Consider the following 21,449-nt stretch of genomic DNA (forward strand, 5'->3'; position numbering starts at 1 on the left):
ACAGACGGAGGGATAGACAGACAGACGGACATCGTTAAATCGACTTAGAATTTTATGCTGATTATGAACATATATACTTTGACAAAGTTAATATACGCTCCTTTCTACGGTCTAGGGTATAAAAATGGACATGTACATTTACCCTATGTTTCTAGTGTTTCGGCCATATTTTATAGTATTTAGCCGATATTCGTCCTCTCTTCTATTAAAAATAAATCCTATTGATAGCAAAGCGAAAAAAAACACTTTTCTTTGAAACATACATTTTTTGCCTCCAAAAATATATTCTCCTTTAATATACGTTCTTCACCTCTACAACAATGTTGTATTTCCAAATCGTATTGAAACCATCTACCCAGTGCTGCGAACACGACCGGAAATTCTTATGAAGCCAGTACTAAAATCTTTCATATTCAAATTCAATTGAAATTGCCAAGCTGTGTCGGGTAAAATAGCTGGAAAGGCATCTTCATTGACGGTATAGTTGCGGGCCCTATAGACAACGTTCTAAAAGAAATAGAGAAAAAATATTTTTGATTACCCAATCCAATCACGGAAAAATACTCATTAAAAGCCGGATTACGAATCCCTTATTTTAATAAGGTCATGTCACCGGGAGTAATATGTCGTTATATTTGTGGATTTATTTTTGGCCAAAGAATAATTACTTATTTCCTGCTACATGACCTTGTTACAATAATGGCTTGGTAATCAGATATGTAATGAGCATTTTTAATGGAATCTTGCTCATACCTCAATGAACGGACATTGGTTTGGAATATTCGATGTTCGTAAAAGTTCCTTTTTGAATACCGCCAAAAATTTATTAGGAGCCGTGTCCTTAAGGGCCTGACAAGCTTCAAAGTCCACCTGGAATAAAGAAATGCGACGTTTACCCTTTGTCAACAAATATACCGATGCTCTTATGGGGAATTTAGTGAGATTCCGATTTAAAATCAAATCCATATTGGCCGCTTTATTATTTGTCAAAGAAAAATTCATGGACTTGACAAAGAAGACATCAGTGACAACGGGGGTGATATATTCGATATCAATATTGTAATTACGCTGAAATGAAATGAAGGAAGGAATATTGAAGAGATAATTTGAATATTAATTTCCACTCACCTTAGTCTCCACATAAATCGGTAGCAAACAAATTGCTATGAACAACAATTTTCCCGTCATAATCCTAACAGTTGGATTGTTCAATATAAAGTGGCTCTTTATAGCCATCAATAGATAGGTATTGAATCATTCATTCAAACATAAATTCATAATTATTCAAATATCAGGAATAATCTGGAAATTTTTCAAATCGATCATTTTAAAATGAAGTATTAAATTTTTCCTATAATTAAGTTAATTAAGCTATGGAATGTCTGCTATTAACAGAATGGATTTGGAATGGATATGGGAGGTATACCACAATGTGGACACATACATATTAACAATGTTGAACAAATTCCAGACAATTCCGTTGAAAAATATGCCGGGAGGTCTATACGAAAAGGTTGGCTGATATAGCCCATCTTGAAATTTGATCTAAGTGCAGACTCAAATCGCATATGTACATAATTTCAGCACTCTATATCAATACCTTAGGAAGATAGCGTAATTACAACAGACGGTCGGTCGACGAGGCTAAATGTGGTTAGGAACCCGTAACATCCTTCAAATAATAAATTGCAGATAAATATGTCGCTAAAATCATGAAAATACTTGAATATCGGGAGGTATCGTTATATGGGGGCTATACGAAAACGTAGACCGACATGGCCCATCATCGCTAGATCGTCTTAAAATTTTACGCTGATCAAGAATTTATATACTTTGTAGGGTCTATTATGAATACTTCGAGAAGTTACAAACGGAATGATAAAGCTAATATACCCTCCATAGAATGGTTGAGGGTGTAAACATTACTTTCTATTTTGGACACTCTTTATATAAAAGCTATATCCATCAATCTGAACTGATCTCGATAAAATTTCGCTGGCATATTTCTGAGCTGCATGTGATATCCGGTACCAAATATTATTGTATTGGAGTGCATATTACGAATGGAAGGGGCTTAAACGTCAACTCGGATGAAGCATATATATAGAAGCTATATCAATACCGATGAACCGATTTTTACCAAATTTCAAGCACTTGTTTCTAGGCCGAATTAGGTCGAATGTGCCGCAATAATCCTATTTTGACGAATATTACACAAATAACAAAGTTGAAATCGGATGAAGATATATATTTGAGAAAGATGTAAATGTTTTTAAGTGCGGTTGTAAGATTTAGAAGATTTTCCAAAAAAATTAGTTTTATTCAATTCTTTGGTTCCTCTTCTATTGAGCTTACGATCTCATCCCTTGGGTAAAAAATGTTTTTGTCATATAAGTTATTTTTAACAAGGGAACTGATGAGGATTGGTGGCTCTTTCCGAAACCTAGGTGTTCCCTGCCTTACTCCCTGGTAAGCATTACCATCGTCCTTCACTAATAAATAAACGTTGTTTTTATAAAAACAACAATAAAAGGGATTAAGCCTGACCATTTTGCAAAAACAAAATACTATGGCATCCCGAACAATCAAGCCAACACTTTTCTATTTGAGCTTTATCTAAATTGGATAGACTCGGAGCAGTTTTAATAGGGGTTGTCCTTTGGCAAATTAAATAATTTGCGAAAACTTCATCTCATTCGAACAATAAATGGGGCCTGTACTTTATTTACAAAAAAAAAAAAACATGTATAGACACATGGGACAACAGAAATGCACATTTTCCACGTAAACAGGTAACTAAATGTATAATTTTTGGATGAAACAATATTATCCCTCTATCTTGGATTTTGTGGAAAAATGTAATATAATCAAAACAAATTTTTGCATTTTTCAAAAGTCTATTTGACACTATAAGACTCTGGTGCAGAGTTGCATTTTCTTAGTTTCTTTGAAGTTGAGCAGCCTTTCTTATTGAGAAAGTTCCTTTTGATGATCTTCATGGGTCTATTTTGTTTTCTTCTCCATATTCTATACCACAGTGTAGCGGAGGGCATAAATATCATGCATGGTACTTATGGGCCCTCAATCGATCTTCTACTAATAGAAGACTTTCTATAGGAGTTCCTACTTCAAATTCTACACTTCCTCTGGCTCATACATTCCCTAAAACCCTTAAACTACAATGTATTCAGTCCTATCTTTTATTTTTTTCCATAATATATATGACACATATTCGTAGTCCTTAATTGTTTCATTAATTTTTCGAATCATTTTCAAATTTGTTTCCATTTCCACTATATGTTGCTTAGTCATGATTTAAAAATGCTTTTAATATTGTATTATTTTGAAATTAAGTTATTTGTCATTAAAAATAGATTATGATATCTGATTGGCAGTGGCAGGAGATGTCTGGGTTGAAGAAGTTCAGTTCAAATTCACACCAACAACGGTCAATCAAACAAATAACACAGCTTCGTTCAGCTACTAAAGTAAAATGTAAGTAAATATGAAAACACGTGTACAAATTTATCACAAAAATCCTGTAATGAAAGGGATCAAAGTTCGGGAAAAACTATCGCTTAAGCTCTGTGGGCCTAAACAGGGTGAGATGAAAAAACTACAACCAACTTCAAACTGCTGTCACTTCTAAGCCACTCGTCCGACAGCTGTTAAAATTAGCGTACAAAAGCATTTTGGTGAGAATTTTCCAGAAAACAAGTTATTCGTGATGGAATTTAAGCGTGATAGTGTGATTTCTTTATATTTGGCTGGAAAACCACACGTGAGTATCGTTAGAACACTCCAGCATTTAAATGTGAATAAATCGATTGTGTCTCGTACCATCGCCCGTTACCGTGAAACTGATAGCGTAGCCCGACGTCAAGGAAGTGGACGGAAATAAACAGCAACATCAGCAGAAATGGCACGTAAGCTGAACATATCGCAATATTCCATTCAGTAAATATTGGCAAAGCCATTGATATTCCAAAAAGTGCAAGAACTTACACCGCAACAGAAAGAAAATAGACTCAAATGAGCTTAAGAGTTGTTTCGCTTGGCCAAAAGTGGTGAACTGACGAATTTGGGTTTCTCCGATGAGAAAACATTTGTTGTCCAGCAGTTTGTAAACCATCGTGTTTAGTTGCCAAAGAGGTCAGCTGAAAATGTTCACCTTCGTTTGGCCATCAAAACTCAAGCGCCGGTCATGGTGATGGAGTGGGCCGCCATAACAGCCGATGGTCACTCTCCGCTCGTATTAATCGAACGTGGCATCAAAATAAATGCCGAATATTATCGCGAAAATATTTTGGAGGGTGGGCACGCAAACATTTTGGCCGCTGACCTTGGACATTCCATGGCCACCAAAATATCCGGATACCAATCCGTTGGACTATTGTGTTTGGAGTATTTTGGAAAGCAAGGTTGGCACTAAAAAATACCACAGTGCCAATCACCTCAAGTAAGCGCTTAGCCGGGAATGGGCCAAAATACCGCAGAGCAACATTCGGACAGCGTGAGACGGTTTCATTGGCCGTATGAAGGCCATAATTCGTGCCAAAGGTGGCCAATTCCTACATTTTTGCTTTTATTCAAAAAAATTTTAAAAAAATGTTAAAAATTATGGCGTTGACTTTGTTGCAGTTTTTTTTTTTTATCTCACCTTGTATATACACCGCATTAGATATTTGTCCATTGTATTAGAGAATTATGTATTTGAGTCAAACTATAAATCCATTTTCTTAATTTGTCTAATTTGTAAATAATTGTGTTATTTAAATCGAATACATTTTGCAGCAAACCATTACAAATCGAAACAATTACAAAGCTCTCTCAACGAATATTCTTCAACAGTTGCCAACTACCACTGATCAAAGTGAGACAATGAGCGGTAAATATATATTTCTGTTAACCATGGTGATCTTCACTACATCTATATTAGTGGAGTCCAAAGTATGAAAACAAATAAATATTAAAAGTACAAGCAACTAAAAAGAAAATAATTTCAGCGAGACTATATCCTAGAACTAGACTACATTACACCAGTCGTCACGGACATACCATTCATAAAACGTCTGAATTTTTCCCTAACAAATGAAAAGGCTGCCAATATGGATTTAATAATGAACCGAAATATAACTAAATGGCCGGTCAAATTATCCGTGTATATGCTAACAAAAAGCAAGAAACGTATTTCACTGCAGCACACCACTTTCGAGGTGTGTGAATCATTTCGAGATAAACGTTGGAATAAATTTATTGGTGTGTTCCTAAATGAGCTGCTTGACAAGTCTAATCTACCGCGTAAATGTCCTTTTGTTGAGGTAAACAAATCCATTGTTGTCACATTTTATGTATTTAACTAAATTTCCTTCTAGAATGTCCTCTATACGGTGCGTATCGATGAGGAGTGTTATCCGCCCATTTTGCCAGATGGTTCCTGGGAATTTACCTTAAATCTGAATAATGCTGAACCAAAGACAGGAATCGTGACAATTTCGGGTCGTGTAAAAAATAAATAAAATAATGTTTTATGGCCTTGGCATTCAGCAATGCCTCCGCATTAGAAAAATACGACCTTAAAAAGTATATTATTCCGGTTATAATATAAATCATATATATTTGTGTCTTTTATGAAAAACAATTCGCTTATAAACTAAAATAAAAGATGAAATGCACTTTTGTTATATCAATGGTGGAACAAACGCAAATTAGTGTGGGCCATAATAATACCATGTTCATCACAGGCGGCAATAACGCCCGCATCATTGGTGGAACCTGCGGGACTGGCAATATAAGAGACGCCACTCTGTAAAATAAAAACAAAAATTAATAAAAAAAATTATAAATTATAACATAACATGTCTTAACCCACCAAACGAGCCCGATCAATATTGTCACGGAAGGGGAAGAAGGCATCCGAACCCAAGGCCACACCATTCAATTGCTTAAGCCAATCAAGTTTTTCCTCTTGGGTCAATTGTTGGGGAACCTCCTCATACATGGCCTCGAATTGGGCGAATGGCATATCCTTACCCACAGTACCGTTAACATAATTATCAATGGCATTTGAGATTTCAGCACGCTTAACGCCAGCCTTAAATTTCATACCGGCAACACGAGGATGTTGTCTCAGCCACCAGTTATCAGCCTTCTCACCAGCCAAACGGGTGCAATGGATACGTGATTGTTGCCCAGCACCAATGCCAATAACTTGGCCATCACGAGCATAACACACCGAATTCGATTGGGTAAACTTGAGAGCAATTGTGGCCACAATTAAATCACGTACGGCGGATTCGGGTAATTGTTTTTGTTTGGTAACAACATTCGAGAAAAGCGAGGGATCAATGACAGCATCGTTGCGTTTTTGTTCCAGGGTCAAACCGAAAATGGTTTTACGTTCCAAAGCCGAGGGCTCGTAATTGGGATCCATCTGAAAGTAAAAAAGAGAAAACATGATCAGTTGCATTTCTTAAAAATATTTCAGTAAATCCTCGATGGGTTACAGCGTATTTGATGAAGTAGTATTGAATCTAGAAGTATATCTTACTCAGCCATCAAGGATTGACACTTCTTTGATAAATATATTCGCCTTTTGTATAGGATTTTTAAAATCGTTAAAGACTCTCCGCCAGGATATTAAATTTTTGCCAAGATGTTATGATATGATACTGTTGCCAAACAATAAATAAAGCCATCTTTCAACAGGAATACAAATTGCCAGGAAATTGATTTTTATGACAAAGTCCTTGCCACTTCTATTAGTGACTAGTGACTTTCACTATTATCAGTTCCCGTAACAAATATTCCAACCTCAGCCCAATCCTTAAGCAAGCCCCCGGGCTCAGAGCAGGCAGTTATAAGCCCAAAGGGAATCTCTGCGTCTCAACGAAGAAACTTTTTGGTAATTTTTTGGTAACAAATTCAATTTCCATGACTCGCAGCACAAAATAATCTTGGCTTTCGCTTTAGACAGCATTGGATCCGTCGAAATATATGGTCGGGACAATCAGAGGCACATAGCCTGGGCATCAATTATACTAGAAATTTCCATTATTTTGAGCTAAATGATGTAATCATTTGATAAAGCCATGATAGAGAAAAGTATTGCTATCCAATTACGTCAATATCCTGGCATTACTACAGTTAGCAACTTAAAATAAATTTAATTTAAAATACTATACGCGATATATCGTAACATTCAACTGAAAAAAAAAAACAATACTTACCTTCAAAATGCAGTAGGCACCATTCTTCTTCTTCTTAAGAATTTCCAATGCAGCCGGCTCATAACCTGGAGCAATAATACCATCGGACACCTCACGTGATATAATTTTTGCCGTTACAACATCACAGACATCGGACAATGCAACAAAATCACCAAATGATGACATGCGATCTGCACCTCTTGCCCGAGCATAAGCTGTGGCCAAGGGGGTCAACGAATCATATAAATCATCAACCATACACAATTTTGCTTGTTCCCTGGTTAAGGGATTGCCCACAGCAGCACCAGCTGGCGAGACATGTTTGAAACTTGTCGCTGCCGGCAAACCCAAAGCCTTTTTCAATTCTCTAACCAATTGCCAACCATTCAAGGCATCACAGAGATTAATAAATCCAGGAGATGCATTAACCACACGCAATGGCAATTTCTCCAATTGAGTAAATATTTGGGCGGGTTTTTGATGGGGATTCATGCCATATCTCAAATTCAATTGAGCCACACCACTTGAGTATTGTTTACGGAAATAATCGGAAATGGCATCGTCGTAGGTGGCAGTGTGCGTAAAGGCTTTGAGGGCCAACAATTTGCGGGTCTCCAAAGTGGTATCACCATTCTGTTGGATTTCTTGCAAAACCTTGGCATAATCGGAGGCTTCACAAATCACAGTGACACGATCATGATTTTTGGCTGCAGCTCTGAGCAAAGTCACACCACCGATATCAATGTTCTCCACAGCATCAGCCACGGTGACATCTGGCTTTGAGACAGTATTGACAAAAGGATACAGATTGCAGACCACCAAATTGATGTAATCGAAATTTTGTTTTTGCATATCGGCCTGATCGGATGGGGTGAGACGAGCCAAAATGCCACCATGCACAGCAGGGTGTAATGTTTTGACGCGACCACCCAACATTTCAGGAGCGCCGGTAATGTCGGAAACATCCTTAACGGCTAGACCGGCATTACGCAAAGCTGTAGCAGTGCCGCCACTGGCAACCAATTGAAAGCCCAAGGCAGAAAGGCTTTTGCCGAGGTCAACAAGACCGGTTTTGTCGGAAACACTAAGAAGGGCTGCAAAGATAAATATAATTATAATATATGACAAATGTTGAAACTTGAAATAAGCCATCACTTACCAAAACGTTTGCTGGCCATTTTTTTACTTTACTGTTTGCGGATGTATGCTAAGGCGTAGCTGTGCTCTGGGTGTTGTGACTTACAAAAGTGAACTGAAATATGAAAGAATTGCAAAAATTTCATTAAGTCTTCAATATTTCAAAATAGCATTTGCATCAGTCTTTTAATCTCAAATATTGAGTGACCTTAGCCCAACTGATAAACCGTGTTGTTTTTGTCTACCGTATAGGGTATTAACATTTTGCAAATTTGTTTACATCGTTGACCTCCCAATTGCCCCCAGCAAACACTTATCAGTCGCGATTTTTGATTCTTTTCCACCAACTTAATATGTTTGTGTAAGGGTGCCCATAGTAAATTGCAGTGTTACTATGTCCTTTTTTACGTCAAATTAAGAGTAAAAACAACAAATAATCAGATAGATTATGTTTAACACTAATCGTAGTTGCCTAGTATGATTATCAAGCACTAGATCGAAAGATCTGTCAATATAAAAAGTCGTCCATTTAGTATGATGAATTATGAAGATTTATAGGAAAAGTATTGTTATCCAAATTCTATAGAAGATCTTGGAAAATCGCCAATCGTCGCTAAAACCCGACAAGTTCCTGAAAAAATCATGTAGAAGAGTTTCTATCTATAAAAGCTGTATTATCTGTAGGGTTTCTTTCTAATAGGGAAAATGCCTAATAATAATTTAAATTTAACCCGATAATGAGCTTTTATGCATATTGTCAAAGCTATAGCAATTCAATATAAAATTATAGCTATTTTTGGTTAAAAAATCCAGAAAAACTAAAAAAACTCTTAAAATCGAAAAGTGACGTTGTATGAGAATTTACTGTATTTATTTTGAGAATTTCTACTGACAGAAAACTTTCGGACTGTGAACCCAATATTACGGAGAACAAACAAATCACTTTTTTTACTAACTCAGAAGAAATTATTTCTGTACAACAGATTATAAAATGATTGCAAGCGACAAACGGAAAACATCGAGTTGAATTTTCAAACTGACCAAGAACAAGTTTTGTGAAACAGACGGACGGACATCGCTAAACCGACATTCCATTTTATGCTGATCAGGAATGTATATTTGGGTACCGAAAATGGAATATATAGGTTTGTTAAAGGCCCCATACTTTTAATGTTTTAATCACAATGTTAACCCGAATTTGTTGTATTTTAGCTGTTTGTGTTCCTAGTATGAAGGAAACATCCTAGCATGGATCTATCCATATAAGTCCAAGCTTCGGTTTAGTCCCCATTAAACTGTACCTCCAGATATTCGGTATTTCGATTTGTGCCACACTTTTTGCAGGAATTTGTTTCAAATTTGGAGTTCGCAATGGATACTACCTCCTATGACAGAAAATTTCCAGTACATATCTACGCCTTCGAATAGTATCTATATTAGGGTACCCTCTAATATTCGGTTTTTAAATCTTTTTGCCTACATTTTTCAACAGAATGACCTCAAATTTAGTATTTGAAAATTTTAATAGGCTCCGCTTTCGCTGGCAAATAATTGGCTATAGAGCTTACGCAATTACTTTCCCATAACAGATCGACATCTTCATATAGCACCCTTTTGACGGTATCTCTCAATATTTAGGTTTTTAGCGTCATTATGCAACAAAATTATCTCAAAATTGGTGTTTGGGGTTCCTAATAAACACCACCTTCTCTGGGAGATAATTGGTTTCAGAGGTGAATATTTTCTGTAACGCCAGATATTCGGAATTTTAAATATTATAGCGGAATTTTACATAGTGTGGAGGGTAATTAAAATTGTCGTTCCACTTGTAACTCATCGAAGTTATCACTTTGGATCCAACAAAGTTTATTTATTTATGATCAGCGTAAAATTTGAATCTCATTTTAGGTCTGTACTTAAATCAAGTTCGAAGTTGTTTCAAATTTGACATTTGAAGTTCGTAATGAATACTACAGCCCATGAAAGAAAATTGTATGTGCAGGTCCACGTCTTCTTATAGCCCCCATATAACGGTACCTCCCTATATTTGGTATTTTGATGATTTTAGCGACATTATTCATCGGAATTGTTGCAAATTTGGTATTTGAAGTTCGCAATGGATACTGCAGCTTCAGGCAGAATATTGTATGTGCAGGTCTACATTTTGGTCTAGCCCCCATATAATAGTACCTCCCTATATTGACGATTTCAGCTACATTATTCAACTTTTTTTCAAGTTTGAATATTGTAATGGCTTATTACAAAAGTTGCCTATGCAGGTCCACGTCGTCGTTTAGGCCCTGATATGACGGCTACATTTGGTATTTTTAAGATTTTAACAAAATTTTTACCGGTTTTTTTTTGTTTTTGAAATTGCCAAATTCGTTCCAAATGGTGAAGGATATACAAAGTTCGGCCCAGCCGAACTTACCGCTTTTTACTTGTTTTTTATTTCAATTATTTTTTTTTTTTTTTCTTTTGAAAAACTTTTCTACAACTCTTAAAAAATCAGCTTTTATGCGAAAAACTGAATCGATACACCCAATTTTCAATCCCTTTAAAATTGTAGTCATAATGTCAAAGTTAGACCGAGGGACATGTTCAAATCGTCTTAGAAATTTACATTGATCAACAATATAAAATATATATTGAGTCTTAAATGATTATTTCAATGAGTTACCCACGGAATAACAAACTTAATGAGGCCGTGACAGTGTTTTTTTTTCCTACAGAATCTTCCGCAAAATATTTATCGCGTTACAAAAATCAAAGAGATTTTCCATACCCAGACTGTAGGCAGTGTAATTAGTTATCTATTTAGATAGATGCTTGACAGTACAACAAGTGGGGGTAACATACATTAACCCATGTAAATTGATCCCTTAAAAACCTACATATAGCAATCACAAAAGATCAATTCAAGTCTTGTTATATTAATTCCAGACAGTGTTGGTGTTAGTCGCAGACCTAGACTGAAATTAATTCAAAAATCATTTCGGCTCTCTTGTGTTATGTGTTATGTAGCACATGTGCGTAAGTAAATTAATTGATCAAAAAACCTGTTGATATACTGGAGACGTCTGATGTTATGTATGTATGTACATATGTACTCTATTCTATTTTAAGAACAAAAATAAACTCCAGACAGTAACGCACACACACATGCACAAACTAAGAAAAAAAACATTAAACTCGATCGTCTGGAACCGCGTGCATGGCTACGAGAGCTTGACGTAATGGATCCCCCTAAATGTACAACATAACTGCCTTATAAAAAAGAGGTTTGAAAAACAATTAAAAGTATTATACTTGTATACCGAAACCGAACACTGATATGCTTGTTATCTTTACTTACCAACCGGCTTTTTTGCTAAATTTTGTTTTGGATCCAACAGAAACTACAAACTTTCCGCCACAACAAAACACAAACACACCCGAGTCACCGACAATTTGAAATAAAATAAAATCAAAAATGAATTTAACATTTATGTTAACAGAGAAATTGAAATGTTAACATAAAATTAACATAACCTGAAAACAATTTAACATTTGCATTAACAGAATAACAGAACTAGGTTCGCACGGACTTATAGAGTTAGCAGAGTTGTATATAAACGTTTTCGATCTTCTGTTGCGTTAAACAACATAAATTAAATCTGATTTTTTTAAATAAAAATGCGCATTGATATTAAGTTAAATATTGGGTGGATTTTGAGGCTATTGAGTCATTAATTGGCTATAATGGGTGAAAATTTTCGGAAGTAAACATTTAAAAATAAGAGAAACATGAAAACCTAGTATCATTCTAGAAACTTTATGGCTTGAATTTGAACTGTATATTAGCCAGCTTCGAATTACTTGAAACCATGGTACGATGATATCAAGGTAGGGCTATAATACCATATGATTTTAATTTTTTTATTTTCTTGGCCTAATATGTCATCTTTATTTGTTTATGTATGTGTTTTCTTTTTAATAACAAAAATTGTTCAGAAAAAATGCAATTTCGTGTGTTTTCAAAATGTTCATTTCAACGCATGCATCGACAAAATCTAGAGTTTTTGTAGCGAAATAATCCTTTAGAGATATATAGTACATGATTTTGAAAAGAAGTGTTGACCTTTCATTCAGTTATCGCGATTTTCAATTATTTATTCAAAATAAATGCAACAAGTTGTTTGATTTTTTATTATTTTGATACTAATTCTGACATTACAAGCCAAACAGGTAGACCTCTATACTTGCAATTTTTTTCAAAATTGACCTACCTTCTCTTCATTGTACCATGCTTGAAACCATGGTACAATGCATAGAGGTCTACCTGTTTGGCTTGTAATGTCAGCATTACTATCAAAACAATAAACAAACAGCTTGTTGCATTGACTTTGAATAAATAATTGAAAATCGCAAAAACTGAATGAAAGGCCAAAATTTCTCTTCAAAATCATGTTCTATATAACTCTGAAGGTTTATTTCGCTACAAAAACTGTAGATTCTGTAGTTGCATACGTTGCAATAAGCATTTTGAAAACATCCGAATTTGAATATTTTCTGAGCAATTTTTTTATTATTGAAAAGAATAAACACACACAAAAAAAGTTGACATATTAAGCCAAGAAAATGAACAAATTAAAATCATATGGTATCATAGCCCTACCTTGAATGTATTGTACCATGCCATGGCTCAATAAGAAAGGTTGGTCAACTTCAAAGAAACTAGAAAAATGCAATTCTGTGCTGGAGTCTTATAGTGTCTAATAGACTCTTAAATATGCAACAGTTAGCTTTGTTTATTTTTATTTTTAACAAAATTGTTATATTGGAAAAAAACTCGCGAAACAAGATTGGAATTTCGGGAGAGGGAATCTAAAATAGTAGAACAATAAAGTTTTATCAAAAAAATCGTTCAATTAACCTTCTGTAATTGTGCCATGCTTGAAACTTTTGTTTTGTAGAATTAAAGGATCTACAAATTTTGTAATTTTTCGAAAAGTCTACCCTTTTCCAGAGGTAGTTCGAAACATTTTATTTGGAACTCGAGAATTCCTTTTGTAATTCATGATATTTAATTTGTAATTTGAGATTTCCATTTGTTTTTCGTAATATTTTAATTGTGATTCAAGATTTCCATTAGTTATTTGTAACATTACATTTTAATATATATTTATTTGAAATTCGAATTATTCCATTTGTAATTCGAATTATTCCGTTTAAAATTCGAAACAAACAAAAAAAATATTTTTTTCATTGGCTTCATATTTGCTTGTTTTGAAATAATTTGAATTGTATATGGAATAATTCGAATTACAAATGGAATAATTCGAATTTTAAATGGAATTTTACGAATCACAAATGAAATTCTCAATTTACATGTGAATTGTTTCGAATTACAAATGAAGTTCTTGAATTTTAATTGCAATTTTACGAATTACAACTGAAATTTTTAAATTTAAAATAAAATGTTATGAATTACAATAAAAATGTTTCGAATTACACCTGAAAAGGGTAAAAAAGAAAAAAGGTCCTTGACAAAAAAAAAAACTAGTAAAACCTCTAGAATATTTTAAGGCTAAGGTTCATTTTAAAAATTAAGAACGTAGTCATTTCAAATAAGCATTCCCATCTCTGCATTTTCTGTAATTTACCTTCCCACAAATCACTACATATAAACAGGTCCCCATCTCTGATTTGTGTATGTACAATGCATCTATAAATACGAATTTTGACAATAATATGTTGTCAAATGAATAATTTTTGAAAAACTTGTAAACATATTATTACATGATTCTACCATGGGAATCACCTGAATACGATTTTTTATACAACTTTATTTAAATTTTTTACATGGTACAGTAATAAGAGGAATTAGTGTCCTTATTCTGTTCAAATAATAGAGAAAGCTATTCAAAATAAAACCTTAATTTCAATTGCAACAAAAAGTTGGCATTAAAAGGTAAACATTGCAATTTTGGAATAAAACAATTTTGCCTTTGTATTTTGAATTAAATTACCCTTTATATAAATTTGATTAAAATATTGTAATAAAAACAAACTCAATTCAACTACTTAATGCTTTCGCAGTTCATTTTACACAATAAGACTCTGGTAAAGTTACTTTTCTGGTTTTATAATGGTTTTATTTGTATCTACATTCTATCTCTAATTTCCTCTTGGAACGATATTTAAAATACGGATTTTCGACGCGCTCCGATCGCTTAATACTATTACTATAATGCTTCGTACACTTCATGGTAGAAGAATACAGGTAGTCGCATCAACACAGCTGCTGGGACAATGAGCTGTCAAACCAATTTTGAAAGTGTTGATGCATCAACCTGTATTCTTTTAACATGTTACACTTCCATGGTAGAAGAATATAGGTGGATGCATCAATGCTTGGGAACATTGATATATCAAAAATTTTAAAGTGTTTTGTCAAAAATAACTAGATTATTGTATGATTTCTTATACTATGCAAATCGGAGGTTGTTATAATATGTTTTTTTCAGCAAATTTTACAAATTTCAATAATTTTTCATCCACGACTTTCAATTTCCAAATCACTTTGACAGTTCTAACATGGCACAGTTCATACCATGGTACAACAAGGAGGAAGAACAGCTTCGTAAAACTAGAGAAATACAGCCCTGAGGCTATGCCCGCTTCCTGTCAGAATTACTCAAAATTATGTGCAACATGTTTTCATTTATTTTGTATTATTGTTTATTTTTTAAAATGAGCCAAATAGCTCGAAAGACGAATAAAATGCCTGGATGTCCTCTAAAAATATGATCCTAAGTGATCAATCTTAAATCTGCTTAATATTATTAATGCGCCCCCCGAAATTGAAGTTTCTTCCAATCATTGATTTTGAATATATTTTGTTCTTATTCTTCTTGACAGAAGTCGGGCACACTTAAAAAAATTGTAATCACCTTGTAGTTTTACCTTACCTTTTTATTGTACCATAATTCATACTATCTCGCATGGTAGAAAAATACAGGTAGATGCATCAACGCTTGGGAACATTGATATGTCAAAATTTTTTTAAATATTTTTGCAAAAATAAGTACATTTGTCTATGTTTTACCACACAACGCCAATCGGAGATTGTTATAATGTTTTAATAATTTTTACAAATTTGAGTAATTTTTCATTCAAAAAATTCGATTCCAAAATTGGTTTGACAGTTCATTGTCCCAGCAGCTGTGTCGAAGCGTCTACCTATTTTCTTCTACCTTGCTATCTCGTAAGAATTGAATAAATCTTATGGGAAATGTACAGAGACGAACCTATTACCGAATGAAACAATCAGCACAGTTCAGTGTTGGTAAACGTAAAAAAATAGTCTCATAACAAAACAGCTGTTCGACCAGTATTGTAGTAACACAATAATACTACGCATTCATACAGCACTGTATTTGACGGGCTATTGGATTGGTGATGTGGTTATAAATGAATCTACATTTGCAAAAGGAATAAGTTTTTTGTTTTTAATATTAAATATTAAAGAAATATATAATTTAACTACAAATTAACAACAACATCTGCTGTAGCGGCTAGACAATATGTATAACAATCCGAATGCTGGCATAAGGAATCGTAAGTGGGAAAATTGTAAGGAAGACAAGGAAACACGCAAGTACACAATGAGTTTCGTTTCGAAGCAGAAGAAAACTCATAAAAATGCAAGTCCCTGCCCCAAAAAGGAGTGCCTGTTCGCATCTATGCTGATAACATAGATGTCATTATAGCTAATAGTTCAAAGGTTTCATGCGAAGGGGCTTGAATTTTTCGTAATATCTGTTTGCCTATACCACAAACTGACGTATTGATGCTGTCTTATTCTTTCTAATAATTCTGTTCGATGAAGAATACTAACCACTGCCCTCTCAAATTCATACGCCTTTTGCCGCTGTTGCTATCAGTTTGTTGTTATTGTTATGTGTCCACCGAAACTATCTTAGTTTGTGATCTGTTTCGTTGTAATTTGTGTAGACAATGTGTGAGTGTGTGTGTTAGTGGCTATATGCCACCAATTGAGACATGAAATGCACACCATGTACGTCTGTAGCTTGCAAGTTTCCATTGTTTCTTTGCTTTATCAAATGTTGATGTTGAAATGGAAAATAATTCTAATTTGTGTTTCCATAAAGCTTCTGGCCCGGGACGTAAAATTAAACATGTTCGAGATGTTAATGCTATGGGACCGGCAGCTCCCATGGCCAGTTCCTCTCCATACTTGCAACCGACAAACGGACCAACTGTCCTGGATCCAATGCTAGGTGGCAATGCTGCTCCCAGTGGCTTTGGCATGCCTCAACACCAATCTCCCCAACCAATGGGTGGTGGTGGCTTCAACAATGGAGGTATGTCCATGCCCAATCAAAATTATGGTTATTCTGCCCCATCACCACAACCGCAACAATACAGTTCTGTTCCCGGAGGACAGCCACAACAGCAACCATTTGGCGGCGGCGTTGGACCACAACAACAACAGACAGGAGTAGCTGGAGGGCCACCTGGACAGTTTCCCCAGTTTGCCATGTTTCAACAGCCAATTGTACAAGATATGGCCATGCAATATGGTCAACGACTGGCCGATCAGGGCAAGCAGTTGGTGGAGAATCAATTTACTAAATGGGTACCAGTTGCCAAATTGAAATACTATTTTTCAGTCGACAACAATTATGTGATCAACAAATTGAGGTTGTTATTCTTCCCATTCACACATAAGGTAAGTAGACCTCTAAACCTCAAAATATACCAACATTTGTTTACATTTTTTCTGTATTTTAGGATTGGTCCCTCAAATACGATCAAGAGCAACCTGTACAGCCCAGATATGACATCAATGCTCCAGACTTGTATATACCCACCATGGCTTTTATAACATTTGTCGTTGTGGCCGGTCTCATGTTGGGTCTTCAAAAACGTTTCTCGCCCGAAGCCCTCAGTATACAAGCCTCCAGTGCTTTGGCCTATTGTATTTTTGAATTGGTGGTATATACAATCACACTGTATGTGGTCAACATCAAAACGAATCTAAAAACATTGGACTTAATGGCGTTTGCCGGATATAAGTTTGTCACAATAACAGCATGTCTATTGGTGAGCACAATGTTCCATGGTTTTGGATATTATTTGGCATTGGCATACTGTAGTTTATCGTTGGGATTCTTTTTGGTAAGTGGACGCAATGATCGATTTATATGGATTTTGATTATCTTTTATAAAATTCCATTTTAGTTACGTACTTTGAAAACCAAAGTCCTACACGAAACCTCACCAGCAGCTGCTACAGGAGCCATTAACTACGATCCCTATGGTAATCCCCAACAGTTGGATTACACTGGTGGCAGAAAACGAAAATTATATTTCCTTTTCTTAGTTGTTGGAGGGCAAGCCTTTTTGTCCTTTTTATTGTCGAAACATTTATATTTCCCCGATGCGGCCACCTTAGAAGCTAGAAATCTACAATTTTAAGTGAATACTCTTATTTGTTTTCTATTCTGTGCATAAAAACAACAACTATTTTTAGTTTAATTTTCCACAAGAAAAAATAAAGCTAAAATATGAACCATACTATCACGTTTCCTTATGTAAACATAACATTCGTTGCTGTTCCATGATAATGATAATATCAACAACATGTGGTTGAATATTTCTGATGGTTGTCACCCTCGAACACGATGTCACCCACATAACAATTTTATTTTAAATACGCCTTGATTGATAATTACGTTTTCCTTTAATTTTATATTACAAAAAAGGGATCATACTTAAATCTGTTTATTTTACAGATCTATTCTTTTTTTTTTTTTTGGTGTTGTAATATACATAGATTATCAATTTTAATTTGAGACTCTCCAATTTAGTTTATAATTGCATAATATGTATATTTTCTTAAAACATTTTTTGTTAATTCGAAAACATAAAATCATACTTTTTATAAAGAAAAAAAATGAGAATAACAATAAAAATAACATTATGAACGAAATGTATCCAAACTTTTTGTTTATCTTGGAGACCAAGGCCGAGCAATTGTGTTGATTCTACAAAATGTATACAATCTAATATTCAAGATAGAACTCACACATCTTCATTTGTCTAGAATTTGAATGATAGGGCGACAAAATGTAAGCGAAAGTTCGAAGCAACTCTTTAGCTCTTTTGAGTCTATTTGCAGTTTTTCCATATTACCCTGTATTTTTCTGGACTTGATCAAAACTTCTAATGTAATAAAAATTCTGTTTGCACAATTTTTGTTTTCATAACTGTCACTGTTTCATATTGACTTTTATAAAGGAGTCTGTAAACCTCACAAAATTCGATTTCGGCGGGCCTGCGACAACAACTCGACAACATCCTAGTCCCGCCACTAGCCTGCAGTAGTCGGCATCAGAATTATGCGATTATTACCAGTGTAAAATATTCCTAATTTCTCCTAACTTGGGGCGATGATTTTGATAGACTTGTTCGTTGTACCAGTTTATCGTGGCTCTTGGAAGAAACACAGGGTTGACCACTTGAGACAATGATTTCAATGTCTCTGGGGAATGCCAGCCGTTTCTCATCATTTTGTCAGATTTAGAAAATAATGGGTTAACGGGTTTCTATAGGAACATGCCGATTTTTAAGTAAGCGATGTACTCAGTAATTTTATATTTAAAAACGTCATTAATTTCAAAGCATACTTTTGGGAGGGTAGGAATATTGAACGTTTGAGTAAATTTTAGTCAGACCTTACCTTTTTTATACCCTCCACCATAGCATGGAGGGTATATTAAGTTTGTCATTCCGTTCGAAATATACATTTTAGACCCCACAAAGTACATATATTCTTGATCAGCATAAAGCCATGAAGGTCCAAGTTTTGTTTTAGCCCCCATATAATATTACCTCCCTTTTTTCGGTATTTTGGTGATTTAAGCGACATTATTTACCGGAAATGTTTCAAATTTGGTATTTGAAGTTCGTAACGGATGCTACAACCTATGACAGAAAATTGCCTGTGCAAGTCCACGTCTTCGTATAGCCCCCGTAAAACAGTACGTCCCGATACTCGGTATTTTGTTGATTTTAGCGGCATTTTTCAACGGAATTGTTTCAAATTCGGTATTTGAAGTTCGTAATGAATACTACAGCCTAAGACAGAAAATTGTCTGTACAAGTCCACTGCTTCGTATAGCCTCCATATGACGGTTCCTCCCCATATTCGGTACTTTGATGATTTTAGCAAAATTATACACCGGAATTATTACAAATTTGGTATTTGAACTTCGTAATGAATACTACAGCCTAAGGCAAAAAATTGTCTGTACAGGTCCACGTCTTCGTATAGCCCCCATATAACGATACCTCCCGATATACGGAATTTTAATGACTGATTTTTGATTTTAATTCAAGTTTCGCATTTGAATATTGTAATGGTTTATGACAAAAGTTGCCAATGCAGATCCACGTCGTCGTAAAGACCCTAATATAACGGCTACATTCGGTATTTTTAAGATTTTAACAGAATTTTTAACGGATTTCATTTTTTTGAGAATTGCCAAAATCGTTCCAAATGGTGAAGGGTATTCAAAGATCGACCCGGCCAAACTTACATATTTTTACTTGTTTCCTTTTTGAATATTCGGTCACAGAACCAAAAAATTCTGTATTTTCATGTAGAAATAAATACAATTTAGGAACCATTAATTATTATTTTTTTTGTAATGTTTTTTATTTAATTTTATTTATTATTCTTTAGTCTCTTTGTTGTTGTTGCTATTTTCATAGATATTTGCAAATTTATTCCTGTGTTGATTTAGTTAAGTTTTCTTCCTTCTTTCATTTGATATAACATATCATTTGTTTGCAACTGATTTATTTTTTGTTTGTTTTTGTTTTCTATATACACAATTATGTAATTAAAGTTCATTTCCATTATTAAATATTTTTGTTCAATTTTTAACACTAGATGCCTGTTGGATTTTCATAATGATTTGTTCATTCATTCATTTGTTTATTAACACTATTTCGGTTTACACAATAGCTTTTGCTATCCATTTTTATTTTAAATATAAAATATATTTTTTTTTTTTATTATTTTCGATATTTTATAGATGATCAACATTTTTCTTATTTCCATATTACTTATGTTAGGTATAGTTTAAAAGAGGGGGAGAGGGGAGGATTTAAAGAGTACATAGAATTGGGTATAGATAGTAAGAGGAAAATAGGGAAAAACAGACAGACAGATAGCTATAGAAGTGTAGAGATTTCTACGAATGTTGTCCATTAATTTATAACCATTATCAACCATTTACATTTATTTATTTATATATTTCCTAAGTTCTTTCTATTTTAAATAGTAAAATGTTGTTTGCAAGTACTTTACATTGAATGCAATTTTTAGAAAATTACAATAATGACATTTTTAGTTTAGTGTTTTTTTTGAATATATTTATAGGTCATCACACATGGGCTAAAAGTCACACAACTGGTGTAGGTTGTATCTTAGGTTTAAGACTATTTGACCCAGGTGTTATGCATGGATGTCAACTTAGATTTTAATAAATTAAAAGCATTTTTTTAATTACAGTTGTTGTAATAAATTAAATACATATATGTTTTATATATTTACATAGCGTTACAATAATAATATAAACACAAAGAGTATGTGGAAAATTTGTTATCAGAAAAAGAAAAAGTCGTAAACACATAAAAACCTCAATAATTTGTCGGAAGTTTTGCCTTTTTTGAATTAATTTGTTTTCAAATATCTGATGTCTGATGCTTTTTTTGAATGATTGGGATTTTTTTGCTTATACAGAAATTATGTGAAATTTGTAAGAAATCAAAACAAGAGGTATTGGCTGAGTTGTTGAAAGAATTAAAGAAAAGGCTATCGTTAGATCACTCCAGCATTTAAATGTGAATAAATCTTTTGTGTCTCGTACCTTCGCTGGTTACCGTGATGCTGGTAGCGTCGCCCGGAAGAAAACAGCAACATCAGCAGAAATGGTTCGAAAAGTAAAGAAGCGACTTGATCGAAACACGGGTCACAGTGACCGAAAAATGGCTCGTGAGCTGAACATATCGCAATATTCCATTCAG

At 34.2% G+C, this 21,449-nt stretch overlaps 4 protein-coding genes across 5 annotated transcripts; 2 read left to right on the forward strand and 2 right to left on the reverse strand.

Annotated features, from left to right (window-relative positions):
- Positions 1-279: 279 nt before the first annotated feature.
- LOC131804759 (uncharacterized) lies at positions 280-1,188 on the reverse strand. The gene is made up of 3 exons (XM_059127920.1): positions 1,129-1,188; positions 754-1,068; positions 280-507 (listed from the first exon to the last, which is right to left on the reverse strand). The coding sequence occupies exons 1-3, from the start codon at positions 1,186-1,188 to the stop codon at positions 352-354; spliced, it is 531 nt and encodes a 176-aa protein (XP_058983903.1). The 3' UTR covers positions 280-351.
- Positions 1,189-3,397: 2,209 nt separating this feature from the next.
- LOC131804777 (uncharacterized) lies at positions 3,398-5,675 on the forward strand. Its single transcript, XM_059127946.1, has 4 exons — positions 3,398-3,495; positions 4,795-4,950; positions 5,007-5,321; positions 5,376-5,675. The coding sequence occupies exons 2-4, from the start codon at positions 4,882-4,884 to the stop codon at positions 5,517-5,519; spliced, it is 528 nt and encodes a 175-aa protein (XP_058983929.1). The 5' UTR covers positions 3,398-3,495; positions 4,795-4,881; the 3' UTR covers positions 5,520-5,675.
- Positions 5,598-11,825, reverse strand: LOC101892972 (bifunctional purine biosynthesis protein ATIC). Its single transcript, XM_005185006.4, has 5 exons — positions 11,701-11,825; positions 8,368-8,460; positions 7,230-8,302; positions 5,873-6,433; positions 5,598-5,806 (listed from the first exon to the last, which is right to left on the reverse strand). The coding sequence occupies exons 2-5, from the start codon at positions 8,384-8,386 to the stop codon at positions 5,687-5,689; spliced, it is 1,773 nt and encodes a 590-aa protein (XP_005185063.2). The 5' UTR covers positions 8,387-8,460; positions 11,701-11,825; the 3' UTR covers positions 5,598-5,686.
- A 3,928-nt stretch (positions 11,826-15,753) lies between these two features.
- On the forward strand, positions 15,754-18,349 carry LOC131804782 (protein YIF1B-A-like). Of its 2 annotated transcripts, none has more exons than XM_059127967.1 (4): positions 15,754-15,962; positions 16,502-17,082; positions 17,145-17,531; positions 17,595-18,349. In XM_059127967.1, the coding sequence occupies exons 1-4, from the start codon at positions 15,914-15,916 to the stop codon at positions 17,829-17,831; spliced, it is 1,254 nt and encodes a 417-aa protein (XP_058983950.1). In that variant the 5' UTR covers positions 15,754-15,913; the 3' UTR covers positions 17,832-18,349. The 2 variants fall into 2 exon arrangements, with proteins under 2 accessions (XP_058983950.1, XP_058983951.1); XM_059127968.1 differs by having other exon boundaries at positions 15,754-15,947.
- Positions 18,350-21,449: the final 3,100 nt, after the last annotated feature.

This window comes from Musca domestica, unplaced genomic scaffold (genome assembly GCF_030504385.1).
Source record: "Musca domestica strain aabys unplaced genomic scaffold, Musca_domestica.polishedcontigs.V.1.1 49, whole genome shotgun sequence".
Lineage (NCBI taxonomy): Eukaryota > Metazoa > Arthropoda > Insecta > Diptera > Muscidae > Musca > Musca domestica.

What these genes read in the sequence shown, in the direction of transcription:
- LOC101892972 (XM_005185006.4), bottom strand. An exon ending in GTGCCTACTGCATTTTGAAG is followed by an intron (nt 6,434 to 7,229) that starts GTAAGTATTGTT and finishes TTTTACTTTCAG; the next exon opens with ATGGATCCCAATTACGAGCC. An exon ending in ATATTGATCGGGCTCGTTTG is followed by an intron (nt 5,807 to 5,872) that starts GTGGGTTAAGAC and finishes TTTATTTTACAG; the next exon opens with AGTGGCGTCTCTTATATTGC.
- LOC131804759 (XM_059127920.1), bottom strand. Translation starts at nt 1,188, where the DNA reads ATGACGGGAAAATTGTTGTTCATAGCAATTTGTTTGCTACCGATTTAT. An exon ending in CGATTTATGTGGAGACTAAG is followed by an intron (nt 1,069 to 1,128) that starts GTGAGTGGAAAT and finishes ATTTCATTTCAG; the next exon opens with CGTAATTACAATATTGATAT. An exon ending in ACCAATGTCCGTTCATTGAG is followed by an intron (nt 508 to 753) that starts GTATGAGCAAGA and finishes TATTTCTTTTAG; the next exon opens with AACGTTGTCTATAGGGCCCG.
- LOC131804782 (XM_059127967.1), top strand. Translation starts at nt 15,914, where the DNA reads ATGTATAACAATCCGAATGCTGGCATAAGGAATCGTAAGTGGGAAAAT. An exon ending in GAATCGTAAGTGGGAAAATT is followed by an intron (nt 15,963 to 16,501) that starts GTAAGGAAGACA and finishes GTTTCCATAAAG; the next exon opens with CTTCTGGCCCGGGACGTAAA. An exon ending in TCTTCCCATTCACACATAAG is followed by an intron (nt 17,083 to 17,144) that starts GTAAGTAGACCT and finishes TCTGTATTTTAG; the next exon opens with GATTGGTCCCTCAAATACGA.
- LOC131804777 (XM_059127946.1), top strand. Translation starts at nt 4,882, where the DNA reads ATGAGCGGTAAATATATATTTCTGTTAACCATGGTGATCTTCACTACA. An exon ending in CTATATTAGTGGAGTCCAAA is followed by an intron (nt 4,951 to 5,006) that starts GTATGAAAACAA and finishes AAATAATTTCAG; the next exon opens with CGAGACTATATCCTAGAACT. An exon ending in GTAAATGTCCTTTTGTTGAG is followed by an intron (nt 5,322 to 5,375) that starts GTAAACAAATCC and finishes ATTTCCTTCTAG; the next exon opens with AATGTCCTCTATACGGTGCG.